Source organism: Rhea americana, unplaced genomic scaffold (genome assembly GCF_003343005.1).
Source record: "Rhea americana isolate MKP2758 unplaced genomic scaffold, rheAme1 scaffold_295, whole genome shotgun sequence".
Classification (NCBI taxonomy): Eukaryota; Metazoa; Chordata; class Aves; order Rheiformes; family Rheidae; genus Rhea; species Rhea americana.
In genome coordinates this window covers 126083-142874 of record NW_028186418.1, presented here as the reverse complement: position 1 = coordinate 142874, position 16792 = coordinate 126083, and the positions used below count along the sequence as shown (strand labels likewise).

The 16792-nt window shown below is 38.0% G+C and overlaps 1 protein-coding gene across 1 annotated transcript; it reads right to left on the bottom strand.

Moving 5' to 3' along the window:
- Nucleotides 1–545: 545 nt before the first annotated feature.
- Nucleotides 546–7937, bottom strand: TMEM248 (transmembrane protein 248). Its single transcript, XM_085309262.1, has 6 exons — nt 7763–7937; nt 7059–7344; nt 5635–5785; nt 4654–4837; nt 4066–4209; nt 546–3309 (listed from the first exon to the last, which is right to left on the bottom strand). Exons 1-6 carry the CDS (start codon nt 7919–7921, stop codon nt 3289–3291), a joined length of 945 nt encoding a protein of 314 aa, XP_085165388.1. The 5' UTR covers nt 7922–7937; the 3' UTR covers nt 546–3288.
- Between the last annotated feature and the right edge of the window lie 8855 nt (nt 7938–16792).

The window sequence follows — 16792 nt, the reverse complement described above, 5'->3', positions numbered from 1 at the left end:
ACTAAGTATTGGCAACTCWAAGAGTAGACAAGATTTGGCTGAAATTCTTGGGATTCCGGAAGGGGATATACATGTGAAAGGAAGAAAAGCTCATTTGATGGTTAACAAAAGACACTAGTTTCAGAAAAGTCAACCAAGTTGCTTTCAACTCCCTTCTGCCACACACTTCTCTTAGCGTTTCAGCTGATGTTCAACGTACTACTCTGTACTGCATTGATAAAGCTTGCTTTACCTCCTATCAGTGACTGAACAGGGAGACAAAASGTTTCAAGAAAAATAAAAAACAGGAGAGAGAGGTCTACATCACAAATCCTGCATTTATCACGACCGGCAGCAGCTATGTATCCTGCCGTACAATACATACAAGAAAAAAATCTGCATAAGGTGCTTATGGGACCATAAGTACAACAAGGGTTTGAAATTCCAACCTACTGTGCACTTTCAAAAGTCACTTCTTTGCTTGGTGCACAAAATTGAGATGATTTATGAAACTTCCATAGCAACTAATAGGTAGAAATAAAGACAACAGACTAAACTTATTTTTTTTTTATTCTGCAAAGCAATATGCACATCTTACAAACACAAAATTAATCTAGGAGAGAAATGTCATTTCCAAATCAGCTATTAACCATCATGCAACAAGACAAGTGAAATGTAAGAACAAAACAGCCATCTTAACCCTACAATCATCTGCAGAGGGTTGAAAAAACAAGGCTCAGATTTTCTATGTAATGCCAAAGAAAAATGCAACAGAAAATGGCAGCTTTCTAAGAACAAGAAAACACGTACAAATAGAATCAAAACTGATTCAAGTCATAGTTAAAAAGAAAAAGAAAACAAAAAAAGGAAAGATCAATATGATCCGAACTTTAATATTAAAGTTTTTACTCTTCTGTTTGGCTGCATTTAACTTTTGTACATTGCGCCTAGGTACAATCCAAAATTCCTCAGTATTACAGCATTTCAACCTGATGGACACCCTTACCTCCTTGCTGCAATACACAGGGGCAAAGGGATAACCAGCTAATGYCAAAAACCATATCTCCTTAATGTTTTCCCCTTTGCATTTGTGGATCACAATTTTAGTATTTCTGGGTATTTCAATACAGTGGGTGATACACTGCAAAACAGACCCCTTTAACTAACAAATAGCAAAATCAGATTAAAAAAAAATTAAAAATCCTTGTTTTCCCCAACAAATCAAGTTGCAGTTAGGACTTTTGGAGTTGGATTTTAGTTTGCTGAAACACAAAAAAATCTTGGGTTTCTTTTTYAAAGGACTCATGTTAACTCGGGTAATTCCTAGCTATTTCCAGAATCTGCAGTACAACCTCACTCAGTTTCCACTCCCTGCCTTTGGTCCCCAGATCAAGCGACCCTCTTAGGCAACTCTAGATATGAATGCTAATGCAGAAGGCTGGATGTGCATGAGTTAGGAACAGCCCAATTTTCATGAGAAGCTGTCTACCTGTTTTCACTTTACTGGTTCGTTTCAGTGAGGCAGTACTAGTCCGTAGCATCATCGGGAGAAAACTGGAAGTTTCATTTGATCCCTAGACTTCAAACTAGGCCATTTCTAAAGCTTTGCCTTAACATCCCTGGAGAAATATGCATGTTAGTTAACACCACTTAAGTAACTGAAATGCTATAATGGAAACATGTTCTGAAAAAAAGCGTGACTATTTTACTTTGAATGCTCTGAAGATTTAAGAACTTACTGAAGTCCTATACGTACAGGCCTGCCAACCAGTAGGGTACCATTCACAATAGTGTCTATAAGTAATAAACTAAGAATCTTAGGCCAGCATAACAGACTGCAGGATTTTAACTTGGGTTTATTGTTCTGTGTTCATACTTAGGGATAAACTTACCAAAGGGGAGGAGGAAAAAAAAAGTATACGCACATTTACAGACCTACAGTTACACTAGCTGACAGGAAAGCTGAAAGACGAGATGAAAGGTCAATTAAGGCAACCAGTAAGATTTTAAAAGCAGTGGTGGAAATCTCTGCAGGAAAACCCTGACTCATGAAAATTAAGGAGCTTACTGAATAACAAGCTAGAAAGAAACAGCAAAAGCTAGAACAGAAAAGGGATAAATGCACATCAAAAAAAATCTTCTGACTTAAGAACAGACTCAGAGAACARTATGAGTTTTACTGTATGGTTTCTTTGACCTGAATCACAACAGCTCTAGTTCTCTCCTTGTCATTTCCCCCTCAGTGGACAGCATTAAATAGAAACTGGACAAAGCTAATACAAGTGTCATTTCCAGCTGCCCTTCAGAGATGGAGAGTCTCAAATTGAAGCTCTAKTACAGACTACAGGATTTCTTTTCCTCATATTATTTGCATTTGCCCAAGGCTGTGCGCAGCCCCAACTCAATGTTAACACGATGCATCTTTTTATTAAGGTTCACTTCCTAAAAATAAAAGTTTACAGAAAGCTACTCTGCAGCAAAGATGCACATTCTGGACTTGAGGGTTGCAGATAGGAGGCAAAGTGGAAAGCTTTCCAGATAACCTCTACACTGACTGATTCGCTGGCATTCAGCAGGCCAAATGAAAAAAAAAAAAAACAAAAAAAACCCCCAAAAACCAGAAAAAACAAACTTAGCACTTTTCAATAAGAAAGATTTTTAAATGGGACTTTACTTCTTAATTTCTTACTATGAATAAAGCACAAGTTTGTCCTAAATACAGTACTATTAAAATGTGAATATGTATTTCTCTTTTCAAAAAAAAAAAAATCTAAAAATGTTGATATCTTTTCTTGCAAGCAAGGAGCAAATGGAAAAAGATTAGGCCACACAAATACACATTTAATTTATGTAGTAGAYTGGTGGCTTTGGAAATGCAGTATTATATCAAAGGTGCATACTGTTTCAAACACACTGTACATATCATTGGGCAAAAACAAATATTTGTTGGTTTGTTTGAGACATTTGCAAAGGCATCTTAACCTGCCCAGATGCAGCTAGACAAAAATATCTTTCTCTGACTATACGTAGCCATATCACTAAACATATCTACACAAACATTCGGCTATGTCCACAGGTAAAGACTGAAAGTTTCCGGCCGCACTACAATGCGGAACAAGTGCATCGTCTGACCTATTCTGAATATACTTTTATAAATATGTACAAATCAATTACAGGCACTTGAAATGTCTTTGGTTGGAGTAAACCAACATTGCAAGATAATGTATTCACAGAGTGTTAGGACCCATTCTGGGTTCAGCAGGCAATGATTACGGTTCTCAGTCATTCTCAGTAAAAGGAGAGGATGGATTATGCTTCTGACAAAGCAACCTAAACAAAAAGAAAAACAAAAGATTTAATTAAGTCAAATTCTTAATCCTGTAACAGAGATATTCCTTTTCTCCATGAAACTGGCATATCTGTCCCTGCCTTTTCAAAGAACCCTGAAAAGTCTAATTTGGGAAAGGAAATTAAAGCAAGTCTGAAGGTCTTTTGTATTTAGCATGATCAATCTAATAGATATATGTATTAAAAAAAAGCATATGCTACAAAATATCCTTATGATCAAAGGTGCCAACATTAGCTTCCTAATTTACAACTAAATATATTCAAATTTAACCCTTCAAGCAAAATGCAGGCCTCCAAAGTAGTACTGAATAATAACTGTTTCAACAGCTTTGTCATTGATTTTGCTTAATTTTGATAACAACCATTAGAATTAAGTATCATGTCTTATTTAAAGTCTCTTGTGATATGGGGTAATTTTAAGATATTCAATGCTATCTATTCAATGCTGTATGCAAAACAAAATGTATGTGTGGCAGAAGAATTGCATTATAGTGTTTACTGAATTGCAAGTAAAAAAAAATCACTTTTGTAGGAGAGCAGTCTAAGTCTGAGGATCTACAAAGCACATACAGATGTTTTACAGCATTCTATATTGTTCACAACGAAATATCTGTGCATCTTCAGAAGGGAATTAAACCTACATCTCAAGATCAAAACCAGTAGCCTCTACCAGCTRTATTAAAAAGGAGATTTTCTGTTTTCTTATCAGAATCAATGTTTTTTGTTAGCTATACTTACTTTTTCTGAGCAGAAGTCTGTATTGTTTTGCCTCAGTTTGCTTGGTCTGCCTTTAATAACTGCATAGCAGAACATTGTAATCACCATCACAAAAAGAAAATAACTGGTATGCATGAGATGCAGGTTTATTAGAGAGCGATCATCCTGCACAGAGAATTAAAACCATTTACTGACAAGGCACTGATAATTGATACTTTATATTAAAGCAATAATTAGCAGATTAGCACAGAAATTACTTCATGAATCAACCTTCTCTCCTTTTACGAAGCTAGCATAGTAATGAAACCGATCCCCAAATCTGGCATATAAAGAACCAAAGTGTTCCTCATGTCCATGTAATGCGTGTGCCTTTTGTCAAATTATTTCAAAATACAAATCTTACTTATTAAAGCTGTGAGGCACATGGAGATTATACRGAGCCCAGCACTCCCACCAGGGGTAAAGTACACCCAACCCTGGCTCAGCCCTTGCACCACATAATAAAGCAGCACTGAATATAACTATTTAAGACATGAAGAGAACTGTATTCTTTTAAACCCGAGTTAAGCATTTATTCAACTTAACATACAAAAGCACAGTGACACTTACATCTGGAACTATGACAGTTAGTTTGGGATTTAAAGCATGATACACTTTTCCAATTGCTCCTTTGTAACACCAGAAAGGGTTATAATCTTGTGCATATTTTGTATTAGAGTCCCTGGCCGTGGTAAAGATCTTGTACCAAAGTGTWGCATTGCTGTACGTTTCAGGAACACAATGTGGTGGCTGACTGCAGAAAAACAGAAATAATTAGCACCCCAATTGCCATTCTCCACATTTAGTAAGGCTAGCTCTCCGAACAGAGTCAAGCCCAGTCTTCTCAACAGCAGTATAAAATACATTTTTATTTTGGACCTTCCAAAACAGCAAAAAATAAAGCTTAATCAAAGGCAAGCATAACAATATATGATTCCTATAGCAACATCAGAATTTTACTGCATGTTGTTCCAGTAAGTCAACACCCCACAGCTTAGAAAAACCCTGGTTTTCATACAGTTTCATACAATCATGTGAACCAATCCAGGGGCTATCCAAAGTATCCTGAATAGTGTCAGAGAGTCTAGAGAAGAGAGAGGGGAACTATTCTCATGGAAGTTCTGTACTTCTTGGGGTTTCACAGCAAAGCAGCAACCTGCTTGCGCTGATCTTTCAGCAAGGAAGAGGACAAGAACCTTAGAGTCTAGCCTTAGCTTGCATACAAAGTAGTGGTAGGGTATCCTTCTTCAATATTCACTGATTGTTGTTCCTAGTGAAGTTTAAAACATAGATAGCTAGTTGAAAGGCAGGGAAGGCTACAGCTCGAAACATCCACAGAAAAATCTAGCGTTGCTGAAGACAGCCGGTGTCTCGAGCGTCAMGACAAGGTTTTTACCGGGGTGAAAAGGAAAGCAGGTACACAATCTTCAAAATCAACAGTAATATTCATCGAAAAATGGGAACCTCAGAGCACCACCTGAGGAATCAGAAACATCAGTATTCTCATCCAAAGTAATCAGTCTATGAAACAGTGTTTAGAAGTGCACTTACACTGTGACGGGAAATACGCTGCTGGCCGCCGTCACAGTCATGCAGGTTGTGAACACGACCTGCTCGCAGTGACCGTGGAGAACACAGTCATCTGAGTTCCAAGCAGCCGGCAGGGTGAATGTAATATTTATCTCCTCATGGGATTCTCTGCCTTTTAGAAAAAGAGAAGGAAAACTCTTTTTTCTTTACAGAACTATTTGAGCAACAATCACCAGGAAAATGAAAATGCACAAATGACCAAGGCAGCAACTATCAACCTGAATCTGTACCTTTGGAGTCATCCAGTAGCTTCACTATTAATGAACAGAATAAAAAGAAAGTTAAAAAAAAAAAAAGAAAAAAAAAAAGTTGCTAGTCTTTCTAATCTCTCCTGCTTCCAAAATAAGCAGAATCATCAGTCTACTTTTAAAAAGGAAAAACTCACTATTTGTAAGTGAATTCATGTACACTGACGGAATTTAATTGGAAGGAGGGGGAGAACACAGATCTCTAGCCTTTACCCTCTCAAAGACTTGGTTCAACGTATTCTTTTCCTAAAGTCTACTTTTTATATTAGAGATATTCAGACATAATTACAGAAAGGTGGCAGCAGATAATGAACTGCAGATTAAGTGGCAATCTTTAACTCTATGTGGATAAAGTTGTACTCATACTTGCAATGGAACTTGCATTTGATAGGTCATTTAGAAGTGGAAAAAAAAATAACAACAATAAATTATAGTAATACATATTTACAGATATGGCAAATGTCTCTCAAAGACCTCTGAGGTTCAAGACACCTTCAAGCATTATTATAACACACAACCCTGACTAAAAGTTAAAATTTAGTGAGGTTCTACTAACTATTTCTACTCAATCTCTACAACTAAATCTCCTATCAAGACTTAATGGCAAGGCAGCTGCATAACACTACAGAAATCTTAATCATCTTATTTGCTTATTGCTTGTTTGCAATGTTGAAGTTTGTTCATGCATGTATTTGCATTTTAGATTACCTATATTTTTAGACAATATGCTATGATTTCTAATGTATATACTTTAATTAGTTTAATATTTGACTTAACTACTTGAATATATATCAGGATAGAACTGTCCAAATATTTACTGTAGCTCTTCCTGATCAGAATTTTGTTTACGCAAAAATTATCTTCTGCCGTCATTAGGCTGATCATTTAACACAGCAAAGCCTAATCCTGGCAGAACTGCAGGTTCTTTTCCATTCTGAACACATGGAAAGGTTTTTCTAGCAAAAAAAATGAAGGATTCTCTATAAGAATATACTAACAACTAATCTGGTAACACGTATATACTCTAAGCAAAAAATTTATCTCACCAGCAATAAGCTCGAAAGTTTTTCTTTCTTTTCCTAAACAATCTGATTATATAGTTACCATTCAAACTTACAAAAATCAAGTCTTCTATACCTGAGAGTCCAATCTGGTGTCCAAAAATTGTGGAGCTTAGATGTGTGACATTGCGAGAATACCCGCCAAATGGTCTGAGCGGGTCCAGCGTCAGAGTGATTGTAACAGAGATGTTTATTGGACCAGAGTCCTCAAGAGTCTGTGGAGACTGYGTAGAAGATCTCGCTTGTCCACTAGTCACTGTACTTTCTGGAGTTGTGGTATCATTGATGAGATGCTTTAAAGTTTCATTCTCAGATATACAGAAGTCCAAATCATTAAACCTCAGGAGGAAGGTATTCCAGTCCTTAAAACAGAGATTTACATTAGATTAGCAAGTTAACTTTTGGCTGCAACTTCTCTAGAACAACTTTGATATCTACTTTTCAGCCTGCAGTTCCAAGCCATTTAACATCAATTAAATGGCTCATGAAGCAAGCACAAACACCATCAAGGCCATCTCAACAATGGGATAAGTTGTTTACAAAAACTGAAGGGTTCAGTCCCAGCCACTGCCTGACCACTGCTAAGCATAGCAAACAGTATCATCACTTAAACTACTGAAGGACCATACAGTTAGAGGTAAGTATTAACAAAGATGATATCCCATAAGATGCTGTTGCATTCCGATAAAAGAGTTCTTGGGAAAAGAAAAAAGAACTATTTTAGTATGTTTCTCAAATAAATATTCCCATTGTTAAACTCAGGAACTTTTTGTACCATACCTCTGTCATTTCTGGTGACTTGATCTCCTTGATTTTAAAGAAATAACCCAGTGTCAGGAAAGCTATTGCCATAGCGCTTACACTGATCATAAAGACCACAAGTGGAGGTCGACTGCTGATGTAAACCTTCAGATTCTCCAACAGGTTTATGTTAAACATTATTCTGATTGTTCACCTGAAAATTAAGAATATTACAACAGAGTGACTGGGCTGTATGTGTTATTTGGGAAGGAGGGGATATGAGCTGCAAAAGACAAATTTGACAAGAAAAAATGGAATCATRTACTAAAACAAGGTCAATTATACAGTTTTGTCCATACTGTTCACTGGACATGGACTCAGCATACCTCAAAAAAAGTACAAATCAAAACATGCTCAACTTCACTTTCTCAATGCCTGACACTCCCAGCTACGAGCAGATTTAAAACATTGAGGACAACTAGCAGAGTCAAATGTAAATACAAGCCATCACTGACAAGCAATACGGACAATAAAACCACCCTTTTTATTTCACCACTTTCTTGGGCAGAATATACACAGCTACCTTTGAATTCTAATCATTGGGTCATTTCAGGTATCTACATCAAGATTTGTGTAGTCAGAAACACCTAGCAATTGCATTATTGTGGAGGCTAGAAATGGGCTGATTGGCTCCATTCTTTATTTGATTCCYGCAGGATCGACAGAACTTGTGGTGGAGTCAAGAAACAAGGAGAGGACTCCACACCCACTGGGGAAATGTACTGAGTCAGTAATTTTTGACCAAAAAAAAATTAGTTTTTATGATTCCTCATCTGAATTTCCTTTTTATTTGCAGAATAGAAAGACCAGAATCAAGTTTCCTATAACCATCTCCACCCAAAACGAAAAGCAAACAGTCATCTGTTAAAGGACAGCCTCTGTGCAGCTACTCCAGAAGCTCTGCAAAGAGGCAATGTCAAGCAAACCTTTTACCTTTGTTTCACCTGTGATCCTGGGGGGGGGACTGGGGGGCGGAAAAACAACTTTTAATCCCAACTAAACCAGAAGGACAGCAACTGTTGCTAGAAATGTATTGCTTACCCTCAAAATTTATAGGAAATGGTATTAAGACTAGTATCTCAATAATTCAGCACTGTAATGGTTAATGTCTGGACATGTATAGGGATCTCCTGATAATTTTTAAGTAAGTCAGGGACTCTGCTCCTGGCAGGTTTGTGTGATTCCCATTGACTTTTATTAGAAGCCCATCGTACACAACCCAGAAGTAGCATGGCTTAAGCTGTGCTGAGGGATGCAAGACGGACAGGGTTTGGGGGTGGGTGGGGAGGGAGAGCTGGGAGGGAGGCAGAGAATGATCTGTTGTCTGATCTACGGATTTAAAAGAGGGAGCGAAAGGAAAAGGCAAGCTTTCAGACAAAGGTTTTTCCAGATCCCACAATCTACAGTGATCACAACTTTTTTTGTATGCTCTTCATATTTCACTGAGGGAAATGCTTCAGTTAGTCCTTTCCTGAAGAGAGGAATACTATCAAACCCTGCAAAAAAGCTGCTCCAGAGGGGAGAAAACCAGCTCACAGAGGAGAGACCTGAGGTCCTGTAGCAAGAGCACAGCACAGAGTTACGCACGCCGTCTCTCCCCTCCTACTCTGCAAACACCACCGTACGCTCCCCGGTGAAACCTGCAGAAAGAGCTCACCAGAGCACAGGGACATGCCCTGGCTGTACTGTTTTGTACCATTCACCGATTTTGATCCAATCTACAAAGGCCAGGAAAGCCACAAGCTTTTTATGGGCAACAATTCCTAGTTGCTACAAACCCCTCCTTACWAAAGCACACGGCGTGTCCGAGTGCAAAAAGCTGGTGCGGAGAAAGCGCGGAGCAGAGAAGGACGGAAAGAAAAGGCAAGAAGTAATGACAAAAGCGCATCTTACCCAAGCTTCTGTSTTCGACAGAGACCAGCTGCCAAAAAAAGCCAGCAAAGGTGTCAGGAAAAGGCAGGACCGAGAGGGAAAGGGAGAGCTGGTGTTGGCAAGAAACATCTGGGCCTGAGCCCCACTTCTCTAGGTTCTGCCTCCTGCCTTCTCATCAGCAGCTAATTTCTTAAACGAGCTCCCGTTAGAAACTCCAAATGTCCCATCCAGAAACACTAGAGACATGTCGAGATGGAAACAGATCAAAGGATAAACCAAACGCAGAGCTGAATTCAGCGATCTCTGCTCAATTTCCTTTTGAGAATAACCACACACATGGGCTCTGCTACAGCATTTACTCAAAGCTGAGCATCACCCAGAGCTATACCGGCCCGGGACCCCTTTTTAGAGGGGCTTCCCACAGCCCCACAAGTGCTCTCATCTCTTCTGGGGTTTAAAATCTGCCATGAACATTGATACAGTGAAAAGTACATATACAAAAATATTTAGGTTAATATTTTTATGTAAGAGATTGCCAGCTGTAAAGRGCTTCTTGCTTAATATGCTCTTGTAACTCAACAGCTTAGAGAGCAATTAGAAAATGCTTTAAGCTGCAGTTTCCAAAGGGTAATACGCCTTTTGAGTATTTGTCAGAGAAAAGGGAACAACTGTGGATTTTAATACTACAGCTGACATGAAAACAGCAATTCCACATGGTTAGTGCAAACCAGTATTAAGGATGTTTCCTTTGCACACATAAATCAAAATATTGTGGGGATATACATTTTAAGGGTTCAGTTCATGGTCTTAAAGCTCCTCCTTTCTGTTAGGGCCTGTTAGAGACATAACACAGTCTCTATTCTTCCACCAGCTCTAGTTGTAACTAATAGTTTTCTCTGTGTAAATAAAAAAATTTCAGAATATAATTCAAACTGTTATTTCTTTTTCCCACACTTAAAAAAGGAAACAGAATATTATCAGCTCATGGCAGGTCAGGAAAACAAGATCAGATTTCACTGTTTAGTTAAATAATTTATATTAATTTAAATAATTAACAACTGTCATCTAGCTCTCTCTACTCTGGCTAAGCCTTTTTAATACTCGTGCAATTAATATAACCATAATCAATCTAGTAACTAGCTCAAGCACAACAGGACGAATGAATACTGCCAACCCGGAACACTGGCCAACTCCTAAGTAATTTTTTTTCTGGTATCGAGGTGTTTACGTCAATACAGAAAGCCACGTTCAAACAGGGCCACAGCTGAAGGCACTCATCAGGAAACACCTGACAAGCACTGCAAGGATACTGGGCTCTTAAATCAGGCACTTCAAACTCAGGAAACATTGGTATGCAGTTAAAAAGATAAGCATCAGAAAGGATGGAAATACACCACRGTGGTTATGTCAGCATCCCAAGCAAATACAGCGTTCGTTAGCCATCTAGAAAGCGATGAAACCGCCACTTGTTTTATACAGGTCAGGAGGCTTTTCCTCCACAGTGGCTCAAGATTGAAACCAGTAAACTCAAAAAAGCAACACTTTCAATCCTTCTGGATTGATATGAAAAAAAAAAGAGTATAAAAAATGTAACTTCTGAAATAGTCCTGTGGGTTTTTTCAAGAATTAACAAGTAAGTATTAACAATAACATTGCAGTTGCCAAAATGAAAAACAAAATATCATTTTCAAAGAGATTAAAGGTATTGCATAATTTTTACATGATGCCTTTGCCATAACGTCACCTTCCATCTACCTGCTGGACAGCTTGAAATCACAGTCATTTCCTTATAAATACTTCCCCTTCTTGTTGTGCATGCAAGACAGTTGAAGTCTACAAGAAAAAAATATTTTTTGTTTTTTAAATTAAAAAAAAACCCACAAAATATCTTAATGAAGAAAACCATGGGCAGAAGACAAGGGTAGCAGACCAGAGCTAACTCATCCTAACACTGCTCCATTAAAACTTCACCTCTTTTCTARGCCTGAAAATCTTATTGCTCATAGCAGCATTTCATCTTAACTGTACAGTTCAGTTTAGTTTAATYATCAATTATGTTTTATGCACCACAAATAGTGGTAAAACCAGGGTTAGGATATGGGTCAAATCAGGGTTAATCACTTTGAATGAAAATAGTGTTGCTTGCCAGAAAAACACTCATAAGCACAAATCAAGTGAACTGTGATTCTCCAGGCAAACCATCCATAAATAACATGGAAACAAAGAAATGGTGTTCTCAAAACTAAACCGCCTCTCATTTAAGAACAGTAAACAGTAGCAGGTACCAGAAGTACCTTTAATTAAATTTGCTTTCTCTTTTCAGGCAAAGCACCCAAAAGACTAACAATAAAAAACAAGAGCTCACAATTGTGTTGTCAAGCTGACAATTAAAATTTAGAAAGCACAAAACAGTCTSTCAAAGCTCCGTATACCTCTAATCTAGTATCAGCAAACCAGTGACCAGAAGTAACAGAAACCTCATCTGATCTTACAACTTGAAATAAGGCCTCAGCTGGTTCTCAAAACAGCTTTATCTCATCATTATCCTGCCCTTTCCCACCTTTTTTTTTTTTTTAAAGAAAATATAGGATCAAAATTAAAATTAAACAGAAGTTTCCAAATCCATCAGAAGGCTGCCCTTCTATGACTCAAAATTAATAATACATTTCTGCTACATAAATTACAGCTTTTACATTCAATTTTGTTCAGGCTAAAGAGCAAATTTGCTGCTTCCACCTTTGTTGAAATTTCACAATATCTCATTTTTTATAATAAAACATGCAGTGAGGAGAAAAAGAGAGCTTTCCTAGTGATTTTATAGGAAGACTTACTTTTCCGTATCAGTGTCTATGGAAAAAAAAGGTGCCAGCATCTGCAGCTGTTTAAATTCATTTTTTAGGAATCGCACTGAGACCCTGCGGGATGAGAGCGTGCAGTCTRAAGCCCCGCGGGCAGCAGGAGGGCAAGCAGGCCGGCTCCTCGAGAAACGCCAGCATCTCTCCCGCGCAACGCGCTGGGATCCCCGAGCGGAGCCCCTTCACTGCCCAGCTGATCCTCTTCCCCGTCTCCTGTCCCTTGGTATTAAAAAATAAAGCAAAGCAAACAGACTCATGGCAACCATCAGTCTTCTTCACAAAGCGGAGGAAAATAAGTAACCGAGATTTGCAGAGGAAGAAAGTCAGTGAAGACACCACCTAAGATCCTTCCACCCATTGCAACCRAACATGACCAACCGACCAACACCCAGACGTGCACAGACTCGCTGCTTCCTCGAGACTGCTGCGGGAGAAAGCAACGGAGTGGGAGATAACGGCAACCAGCTCAAACCAGGCAGAGGCTCGTGACAGCTTTGTGACCTATTTTATCCTACAAATACGTTCACCAACAGAGCATTTTTTCCCAGATGCTGAAAGCAGAAAGCATAGAACATTTAATTCCTCATGACAGGAAAATGGCCTAGTTATTTGCACATAAAAGAGTGTGAAAAGCAGATACTATAGAGCACAGAACTACTACAGAGGCACACCATCACCTAGTGAAAAAAAAAAATTCTTTCCTCATGCTATCCAGGTGACAGAGTCATTTGAGAGGCAGGTTATGAATGAAAGCGTGAGAGTCTGGGGACTAACAAGAACAGCACAAAGCAAAATGCTTCATACAAAGCACTTCTTTCCCCCTCTTGAAACACTTTCCAAAGCATAATTAAACATTTCAGCATCTCCAAGAGATGAATAAACAGCAAACAGTTCACTTTATCTATTAAAAAAAATAAATAAAAAGGCAAAGAAGGGAAGCAATTTGGTGACAATTATAGTAAAAATTAAGGATGAATTTGATACTGAATTTCACATGTCCCAGTTAAGACTTAACTTAGAATAAAAAGCAAAGAGTTCAAAAATAAAAAGGAAAATTAGTAGATCAAATGTTACTCAGCCAGATGTGTATATGTGACAATTCCAGATATTTAACAGTCCTTCTCAACAACTTCATGCTGTAGTCCTGCATTTCTGTGGTTGATTTAAAACAAGCACCTGAACTGTGCAGTCATAAGAACATCAGATGACACAAAATTATTTTTTAAATTTAAATTTATAGCTTAAAGAAAAACTCATGCAAAAACAGACAAATGCAAACAAGTTCCAAATACTTTTTTAAAAGTTCTAAGAATTTATTTTTTAGTATTTATTTAACTGTAGAACCAGAAAAGAGTAGAAAAGTTATAAGCCCAGGGAATATAAATCATGTCAGAAAAGCTTTTTTTTCCCTCACTAATTCAATGAACTCCATATTCTGGGTTTTGTTAAAAGTGAAAACCATGGTTTAAAATACACTTAGCTGTACAGTAAAAGTAAACCTAACCTTTGCCTGAAAATAGACATTCCACTGCCAACCTTAAAAAACACAACTCTGTTTGCCAAGTGAGTCTGAATAAAAAGAAAGAGTACATCTTCATATGCAAGACTTCTAGCTTGGAAATTTTTAAAATCTTCTAACTTTTAGAAGTCAAAAATCAYGATTTACATCATGATTTATCCTGACTTAGACTATACGGACTATGTTAAAACAAAACATTAGACTCACAAAACTTTAAAGTTCTCTTTAAAAATGGCTACTCTGGTTACTACGAATTAACCTGGGAATAGAAGACTGAAGTAAAATGATTCATTTTTATAGGATCTATGAAAATTTCACTAAAAATCAAATTTAGCATATCCTAATGACAACAGCCATACAAACACAGTTCACAGAAAAGCTTTATTTAGAAGCATGAAAAGTCTCAGTAACAGTTTAATAATCAGAAACTAGTTCAGTGACCACTTTAAGAAGATTAATCGTTGACTTCGTTATGAGTACATATTAAGGAATGTGCCCAGAATTCACCAGTGCAAGTACAGAAAAACGCCAGCCACAGGCTCCTCAGAGCATTTGTCTGTAATGAGAGCTGTAACGAGGCAGAGACCCAGACAGACGCACAGCTTGAATCACAAGCAGAAAATGACTGACAACTTGAGGAAACGGCAGCTTTAGTGGAAATGGCAATACAGAACTGTGGATGTTGGAAGCAGGTAACATCCACTGCGTAAAAGGAGTAGAGAGATAGGTAGTGGCCACTAGTGAAGGAAAGAATACAAACAGCAGCAAAACCCACTGAAACAAGTGACTTCAGCAACAGCTGAAACATCAAGGATAGAGCAGTAATAACACCGTACCTGTAYGGCTCACTCCCAGTGATGAATACGATTTTAATTTGCTTATTCATTTAGGTAAGTACAGTCTCCATTTAACAGATAATTAACAAAACTGTCATGCCAGGGCATATAAAAGATTTCTTATAAAATAAAGCCTAGAAGTTCTGCCTTCTGGGAACCTGCTTTATTCTCAGCTCAGAATGGTCTTTTCAAAAAATAAAACTCACAATACAGACATGCCTTTGGCAAGGTGAGATTTGGGGCAAGCAGCAGATTTGTTACACCACAGGACTCCATTAATATTGAGTTTAGGTCTCATGTGATAGAACAGCTTTATTTATAAAAGCCTTTTTTTCTTTTTAATATAAAAAATAAAAGAAAAAGAGACAACGATCACAGTAAAGAGAACACTATCAGCAAGTCTTTAAGGGAAGAGCTGTGGTGCTGTGGTACAATATCCGTTCAGGGTGCTGGAATTGCCAGTATCCTGTAAGTTACTGCAAGCATCCGGCTAACGCAAAGTACATCAAGGTTTGTTTTACTGCCGTCAGACACACACGCAGCTCTGCTTTCTACCGAAGGAGAACGGCTCCTATTTCACTTTATCAAACAGCATGTCAAGTTCTTGTCTTTCAAGAGGAGTACAAGAACCACAGCCCACCAGCCATTCCTCAAATCACGCAGCAAAGCTACCGAGGTCTTAATCCTCTCTGACAGAACTGAATCTAGGGTCAAAGAGTATTCAGCCTCTCAGGCACAATTCAATATTATTTTCCCTGCTAAGTTTGCCAGGAAAAGTTGTCATTTGTTACATGGACACCTGCTGACCAGAGGTTGGATTGCAGCCACCAGCTTATTCCACACAGGCCAGAGACAAGCAGGTAGATGGCCATGACACTAGCTCCCTAGAGGCACCCAGAACGATTTCCTATGTGCAGCCCAGAAGCAAATGAATTAATATCCATTTCACAATCCCCAGAATATAACTGTTTTTTAAAAAAAGCATCAATGATTTAGCACAAAAGATAGGCCTGAACAGACATTCATGTTCTGTGGTATGATTTAAACTGTAAAACTTCTGAGAAGTTCAATGAGGACGTGGAAAGTAACCCTCAAAAAAATTCATATCTGGACTCAAGCTTTGTCTAGCAGAGCAAATTTACCCGTTTAATTATACTGCTGGAGCTAATTAGGCCAGTAAATTTCCCCAGAGAAGACAAGCCCTTAAAGAGCAAACAAAGTAAAAGAGAGAGAAAAAAAAAAAAAAAAAAAAGCTGTGTAGTCTATTCTATGCTCTGACAGGCGAAGATGTTTTCCAGGGTGTCTACATCTAGGATTATGATATATGGTTCAAATGTAACTGTAGGCGTCTAGCAGCCATGTTCTAGGCATGTTGCAACAGAATTTTCATTCTTAAAAATTGTTAAGATCTTCAAATTAAATCAAAAACTAAAGAAGGGTAAAAAATAGGTTTGTAGCGAACAGGTAAAAACAATGAAGAAATCATCATTCATATGCTATTCTAAAATAAAAAGATTTTTAGTACTACCCGAATTATTCTTTTTCACATTTTTTCCTGTTACAAYGGCAAGCATACAAAAATTTGAGCTAATAACCTTTTCTTATTTTTGAAATAAAACTAAAGACAAAATATCTAATTCAAGCCAAATCATGCCCATTTATCATCATATTTTCATATATACTACAGAAAACCAACTATATGCAAGCAAATCCCTGCGGAAGTTTGAGGCACCTAATTAATCCGCTCCGTTCCTTAGCAGCAGCAGCAGCGAGATGCATCTAATTAATYCGCTTCATTCCTTCGCAGCAGACCACAAGTTTGCAGCAAGTGGTCCAGCAGCAGGCTCGCACCGTGCTTCGGATGGTTATACAACAGCCGCCAGAGCAACGCACCCCCAGAACCTTGCCTAGAAGAACCGCTAGCAGG